Here is an 8004-nt window from a genome sequence, read left to right as displayed (position 1 = left end):
TCCAACTGTTAAATCTTTGACAGTGGCTTGAGTGATGGCTTCTTGCTGCCTTGGTGAAGCTAGACCTGAACTCTCTGTGTAAAGGATTGCAGCGTTGGCTGTTTGACATCTTTTTTTGTGCCCCGCCTTGTACTCCAAGAATCTGTAAGTCATAAAGATGCTCAATCTTATACTGTCTTCTAAAGAAAAAGCTGTATTTTTGTCTCCAGATCCTGTGATTGAAGCACTGCAGGAAAAATCAATGCTCCTGTTGCAGTTGTTAAATATTGATGACAGGCACTCCTTTGACACATCCATGTTATATTAAGGTTATTGCAGTGTCATTGCTTTACAATTTATTTATTTGTTTATTGTTGATGGTATCGTGGTAGCCTCAGTGCGTTTAGTTTCAAGTGCTTCGTTAGCAAACTGTTCGTAGTTAGTCATAGAAAGCATAAATGTTATCAACTGTGCCGTTGTGATTCTCTGCAGCAGTGGCTGGTATGGGGGGAGGTAAAGATGGGGAAGTTGTTTCTGTTGAAGCATGCTGTTTATTTAAATCAGTCGCTCTCATAATTGGAAAAATGCACCAGCTAGTGAAGTGTGATCCTGTTGCTGGTTTGACGCTCGAAAATATAAACGCGGTGCAGCAAACGTGACTTTCAGAAACAGATTTACCTTTGAAGTGAACTGATTGGCATTACAAGTATGAAAAGCATGAAAAGTGAGACTCCATGTACTGGTTAAGATGTGTTTTAGGGGACTGAGCCACGACTATGGTTATATTGCTGATTTATGAAGAGAAAATGAAATAATGAACAGCAAGACAACAATAATCTAGGATTAACCATATTAAATAGTGTTAAACATATGAAGAAAATAAGTATTTGTGTGACAAATGATGCTATACGATCTAGGTGGCAGTAAATATAAACAAAAAGTTGTTTTTTACTGCCAAGTCCAACAATCATCATATAAAGCAACTATGGTTTTGGCCAGAACTGCTTTATTCAACACTTGATTGCTATAATCAGGACAGTATAAACAGTCTGCGATGAGTTTTCAGATTGATTTGCAGCAGAATACCGCTGAGAGGGCTGCCAGTCTCTAAAGTCTTGGAAAAGACCAGTGTATTGGGGTCACAGGGTCTAACGACTAAATTAACTTCTGCTTTTATTCATATAGTCCAAAATCACAAATTTGCCTCAAGTGGCATTACAATCTGCCCTTAGATTGTAAAAGCCCTGCATTTGAATAAAGAAAAACCTCTCCAAAACACATCCTCAGCAGGGTGAGGAGAAAAAAAATGGAAGAAACCTCAGGAAGAAGAACAGACAAATGATCCATCATTCAGGATGGACAGACAAGTGATAGATGCTGTTGTTTACCGAAAAGGATCATAGTAGCAGAATCACAACATTGTAATCGGTAAGCATATATGAAGAACATCGCAAGAGGCAAAGCACACGATTCACATGTCAAAGTACAAAGAAACAAACTTCAACAAATATAGATCCAAGATCGGAGCCCTGGGGTGCTCCATATTTCATTAAAAAATAATGATGTAGTACTATGAAGGCGATGCACGATGTATCGGCAACCACATTGGTTTCGGTCGATATTAGTGTTTTTTTCTGATATATCAGTAACGGTCTGATGAACAAATTGTGAAAAAAGCGATGATTGTCTCACATTAGCGCCTTCGTCTCTGCATTTGATATTGCTGCTATTTCACAGATGTTTTTACTTAAATGGTCCTGGACTTGAACGTTAAATATGTTTAAATATGTTTTACTTTTGTTACGTAGTAGAAAAGTCTGTGTTCTAGTTTGGTATGGGCTTCTTTTGAATGATCTTCATGTTCTCACAGTGCTTACTTATACTCATTTTTCGCATAGACTATATAAAAGATGGACGTAGCAACCAACCAAAAAATGAAGCCAACCCGGAAGTGTCAAAACCTGCAACATCACTACATCTGCTAGCTGCTGGCTCCATAAAGCCCTGGCTCCCATAGACTTGAATTGGAAAAGAAGTGATCACAGATCAGGAAATAGCACATTCCTACAGCTCAGGATTTTTTTCTTATTAGTTTTCATAGTCAAATCCAGAGATCAGGTGGCCAATCTGAAAATAAATCAATACTGAATTTTAAAAAAATCGTCAACATTTTGCGGGGCAAGGGGCGTGGCTGGCTTGATTGACAGTCGGCAGCGACGATGCAGACGAAGCGAACAGAAGGCGGTAAATGTGGGCGGGCAGAGAGGGCCCGCCTCTCAATCCGTCTGACCAATCGCTGCTCCTATGACTCCGCCCCCCTCCGACGATTTTTGCGTCACTGGCTCCAAAAATCCAAGATGTCAACCAGGAAGTAGCAAAACCCTGGCTTCATTTTCTCAGTGCAGAAACCAATGGGTGACGTCACGGTAGCTTTTATACAGTCTTTGATTTTTCGTTGAATATCGACGTCGGTAATATCGGTTATCGGTGATATCAGAAAACCTTAATATCGGTATCGGCCAGAAATGTTAATATCGTGCATCACCATTCGTCAAACACACTGTATCCTTTCCATGAAGTAAGACCTGAACTATGTGATAGAGGCAAAGTTGCTTTTGCAGTGGCTGTATGAATATGCAATGATTTATATTGTGTACATGAAACACAAAAGGCGGAAGATGCTTTTGTATCAGACAGAAATCTAGTGTTTATTGTTACTGATTAAGTCGGGGGGAAATAAGCTGCTCTGGCGACAAACAGAGCAAGCTTATAATTCAGAGGTAGACACCTTCCACTTTTGATTAACGCCATTTGCATTTCTGTCACAGGTGAAATATTTTTAAGCACCTTTTTGGAGTAAAATCACATTACACAGTTCGTAAAGACTGTGATGGATTGCAGATGATAAGGTTTGTCTGCAGCACTGCTCGCACAGTCAGGCAAGAAATTACACACACTCACCCGCTAATGCACCCTTAGAGACGCATGACTTTTGCGCTTGAAATATGTTGTGAAAGAATTCGCTGTAACCGAGTTCTCAGCCCTTCACTTTTCTCCTAACTCGTTTAGCTTCTTCAGCGGCTTCTCCTCCATCTGATCACTTTCTCCCCGGTGGACATTTTCACCTTAATAAGTCTGACACTGCCAGATTACACCGCAAGGATGTCTAATAATTGAGGGTCCGCTTCCTTTTATAACATTAGACAGCCTGTATTTAGCTGGCTGGGTGAAGGCACACTCGCACTCTGTTCTCAAAGGCTTTTTTCGTAGTTAGGTGTTTGTGTTGGTCTTTTTGAGGCTGTCACTGAAGGAAAATGCAATTATGATCTTTGTGTTTGGTTGTATTCCTTCCTGCAGCTGTGGCAATCTTCTGTTCATGTTTATCAATTTCTGTGCTTCTTTTCTTTTTCTCTGTTTTTCTTAGCTTACTTGTACCAGAAGCTCAAACCACAGGCTTAGGATATTTTCCCTTTAGCTGATGATCCAGAGTACGTTGATAGATGCTTAATTTTACCCTTTAGAATTAACTGTATGTTCTCTTTTTTCCCCTCATAGGTGCGGATTGAGACGGCAACAACCCTCAAACTCAATATCCTTCCCGTGCTTTAACTAGTTTTCAGATAGGGCACACCTTTTTGCAGCAAGTGAATTGATCTTGTTTATCTTCTGAGACTCACTGCAGCTTAGCCAGAGCAAATGAAGAATGTAGAAAGTGTTAGTGAACTGCTTGTGAGTCCATTTCTACGCCCTAAGCCGTTCTTCTTTAACTCTCCATCACCTGTTGATGACTTTGAGTTCCGGACAGAACAATTCCTCCCAGTAAGTACAAACTTTGAGCGAGGAACTTCAAAATATCCAACAAGGAAATGAAGGTTGATTTTTCTACATCCTAACAGCTACACTCTGCCTCTCTCTTTAGTACCTTGAGTCCATCTTCGGGCTGCTCTTCCAGCTGCTGCAGCAGGTGACGGAGTGCGACACTAAGATGCAGGTGCTCCACGTCATCTCCTGTGTCATCGAGAGAGTAAACATCCAGGTGAGATATGTTTGGTCAACTGTTCCACTTCCTGTATATTTATGTACCATTATCAGCTACAGTATGAACAGAGAAGTTGGTGGAGCTCTTGCGTTGGACACCCAGGGAGACACCCTGCTGCTGCTGCTTTGTGAAGAATAACTGTGCAGTGATTGATTTAGATGCTCCCGGGGACTTGTGAAACAGTTTAACACATTACAGCAAAGTTGCAAAACATTTGTCACCTTGTACTATCCCTCAGACCACCAAGGTGTAACAACCATCCGTCCTCACAGATAGGTAGACGGGAATTGTTTTTCACATTCTTAGACGATGGCATTTGTGAAATGGCTTTGTCCAATTCTTGAATCTTTGTAAATCACAAGGCCTCGGGCAGCACTTGTTCCGACGTCTGCTCTCATTTACCATGAAGATACAGTATCCCTCCTGCCACTGCGGTGCTTTTGTGGCCGTATGGATTTTATTTTTCTCTGAGCATCCATTAAGTAGTTCTAATCCATTTAACTGCCAACTCTCAAGAAAAAAAATAAATAAAAATGACCTTCTAGTTGACCCCCCCAGGTTCTTTTCTGATCTACTTTAAGCACCTTCCCTTAAATGATTCCTAGACTCAAATCTGTCACAGAAATGGCTTTCATCCTTATGAACTGTCGTTCTGGTTAAGTCTTCCCCAGTCACCGGCCCTGGCCAAACGTCTGGAGTCAGTGGAAGTCCTATTAGTATTCTAACCCTTCTCACGAGGGATTTTGAGCCCACAAAAAGAGGCAGCAGTTGAGAAAACTAGGGAATGAAACCATGAGTTGAAATGAACATGATGACAGATATGATGAGATTTAGCTTCTTTTTATGCCGTCTCACAAATGTCATCCTAGGCTGGTTTGCGGGTCTGTTTTTTTTTTTTTCTTTTTTCATTTTATATCTCTCTCCTCACAGCAGTGTGTCATATCTCCCTCTCTCTCTTTTTTTTTAACATGTTCCCTCTGCTCCTAGCCCACACTTATAAAGGTGTAATCGAGCAAAAACTCCCAGTGTGGAGTCGCAGTGGCCTCATAGCCACTGCAGGGAATATGCAGGGTTAGCACAAGTCAGCATTAGAAAAAGGCAGAACGGTTTTTGAAGTCTGTGATGCAGGAGTAGTGCCATGCTTGGAGTTGGCTGCCTGTATAGTAACTGCCCCTATATCACCCAGTGTGCCATCACGTTTGCTAATTTCACACAGAAATGAGATTAATGGCATCCACTTTGTGTCTTAACTGCCCAGTTATTTCTCATGTTTAAAACAGAAGAACTTGATGACAGGTTCTCTGTGTAGAGATGGTCATCATGACTCCTCCTCTCATATGGTGTCAAGCACCACTTATCAGCTACATACAAAGCAGTCTTGAAAACCCTTCACCGGCTGTTTCACCACCAATCCTGCCTTGATTCATATGAGTTGTGTGTGAACAATGACCCACTTCTTTCTTCTTTAGCCCATTGCCCCCATGGAACATAGGCCATCGACGACCCCTCGCCATCGCACTCTGTTCTGGGCTTTTCTGGCCATTTTAGTCAGTGTTGCTCTCGCGTAGTTGCCTCAGTGTCTCACCTCCAGCTGTTGCGAGGCCGGCCTCTCTTCCTCTTCCCCTGCGGATTCCAGGTCCGGGCTTGGCGTGCGGTGCTGGACGCTGGCTTCCTGAGGGTGTGTCCGATCCAGCCCCACTTCCTCCACAGTATCTGCTTAGCCACTGGTACCTGTCCTGCTTGTTTCGGATCTTCGCCTGCCATCGAATTTTGTAGATGCGCCTCAGACAAACATCATCCAAAGATGTCGCCTTGATCGGGGTGGATGGGCTTGTGTGGCCTGATGATCCCCAGAGCTATACCAGGAAGGTTCAGGGATGAAGGTCTGGACTAAATGACATCGCCACCTATGGGTCAAACAGGTTTGTGTAGGGCTAGCAACCCTACCTGTAAAGAAGACAAGTTACAGAAGCACTGACGACAACGAACTACAATGACCCACAGACGGCCTTAAAAATATAACTGGAACCTGTCACCGGTCATTTAAAGTGAGAAAGCTGATGGATGAGAGGTGAAATGTACTGAAGAACCATCAAGAAGTTCAGTTGCCTTCTATTTAAGCACCAATGATTACTACGACCTGGATGACTGAAAACCAATTACATAGGTTCCCAGAGATAATTAAATCTCTCGGATTAGAGATCTAATTTCCCCTGTCAAACCAAGAAGAAAATATATATGGTGTATTTTCAGCGAGCTGTCCAGCGTTTTATTTCCTCACCTATTGCACTGAAGCATGTTTTGATTTGACCTGATGGAGGCAAAGGAGGGATGGAGGGAACGGGGCCTGCCTTTGCTGGTAAAAAAGACAAATTCACAAAGCTTTGAGGGGAAGCGTTACACTAATTGCATCGCTGCTTGTTTTTGTTTTATGCTGCATACATAATGGTAATACGCTTTCAAGGCCAAATAAGCGGTTGCTCGAGTGGTCTCGAAGTGTGTTTAGGCATGTTATAAATATGCATACTGCTTTGCTGAGACAGCAGTAAATCAGTGATCGTCACAAATTGGATATCGCTTAAACGGATTAAATATCGTGGAACCTCCAGGTTGTAATTTGTGCCAATTAATGTTCTCCTCCTTCAGATCCGGCCGTACGTTGGCTGCCTGGTTCAGTACCTGCCCCTGCTCTGGAAGCAATCTGAAGAACACAACATGCTCCGATGTGCCATACTCACGACGCTGATCCACCTGGTTCAGGTACGGTGCATCTATGTTGGTGTGTTTTTTGCATACACACAGCGTTTGTGACCAGAAGCATCCGTTTCAGTTGAGCAGAATTCCCAGAGTGATAGTTGGTGCTGTTTAGTGGAACTGGCATTAAGTGTGGTATTATTTTTCTGGATACTTGTTGCTGAGGCGAGAAAATTGAGTTTGAAAATGCCTGCTGAGGAGACACGGTTTTATTTTTTTACTTTGCCGTCACCAGTAGGAATCGATGACTTTGCTGAAAAAGGCATTTTGTTCTCAGATTCACTTGCTCACACGATGATATGACTTCAACAACACACTTTAAAAAACAAAAAATATGTCATGTATGTTTTTAGCAGTGCAAAGTGTCATCATGTGTTTGTCGGGTGATTTGTACAGTATTACATTTTCAATATCTTGGCCCAATAGCACACACTTAAGCTCAGAAGAAATAGCCTTGGACAGAATCTCTAACTCCCAAAGGATTGAAGCAGCCTCTCTCAGCCTTCAATAAAGTTCAAACTCCCATGTGGTTGCAGCTGCATGACTTCACAGTTGGAGATGAAGTGCTCAGTGATAAGACATGGTGCCTTTGAGAGAGCAACATAAGTACACATCTGCCAAACTGAATGTGACACTGAGGGTGTACAGCTGAAGGGTCTTGGATTATCCAACACTGTTGCCACATACTAATTAGGTTTTAATATATACAGGGCTGTGAAAAAAACAAAAAAAAAACATTTTGCCCCCTTCCTGATGTCTTCTGAGTCTCACACTTAGACATTCCACATCATCAAACTAATTTTTTTTATGATATTCGACAGTGATAGCCTTCAAAACATAAAATGCAGTTTTTAAATAATTTATTGAAGATTTATTGAAAACCTAAATCATCCCTGTGATAAAGTTATTCCCACTCAAACCAAATAACTTACCACATTAGATGGTTTTCAATCGTTGAACTGCTCTTTTACATCTTGCCACAATATCTCAATTGGATTGAAGTCCACAGCTGCTAAGTGGTTAGCACAGTTGCCTCAGAGCAAGAAGGTTGCCGGTTCACATCCCGGTGAGGACACCCAGGATCTTTCTGCGTGGAGTTTGCATGTTCTCCCCGTGCAGCGTGGGTTCTCTCCGGGTTCTCCAGCTTCCTCCCACCCAGTCCAAAAACATGTTGAGGTTAATTGGTGATTCTAAATTGTCCGTAGGTGTGAATGTGAGTGTGCTTGGTTGTC

At 42.2% G+C, this 8004-nt stretch overlaps 1 protein-coding gene across 1 annotated transcript in view; it reads left to right on the top strand.

The window, feature by feature from the left end:
• ipo11 (importin 11) overlaps nucleotides 1-8004 on the top strand; it is a 158539-nt gene that overhangs the window by 67204 nt on the left and 83331 nt on the right. The window contains exons 17-20 of the mRNA XM_008284047.1: nucleotides 3535-3568; nucleotides 3758-3798; nucleotides 3899-4015; nucleotides 6665-6778. Coding sequence (XP_008282269.1) covers nucleotides 3535-3568; nucleotides 3758-3798; nucleotides 3899-4015; nucleotides 6665-6778 — 306 coding nt within the window. The remainder of the gene's footprint in view (nucleotides 1-3534; nucleotides 3569-3757; nucleotides 3799-3898; nucleotides 4016-6664; nucleotides 6779-8004) is intronic.

This window comes from Stegastes partitus, unplaced genomic scaffold, assembly GCF_000690725.1.
Source record: "Stegastes partitus isolate 25-593 unplaced genomic scaffold, Stegastes_partitus-1.0.2 Scaffold341, whole genome shotgun sequence".
In the NCBI taxonomy this organism is placed as follows: Eukaryota; Metazoa; Chordata; class Actinopteri; family Pomacentridae; genus Stegastes; species Stegastes partitus.
This window is presented reverse-complemented; position numbering and strand designations above follow the sequence as displayed.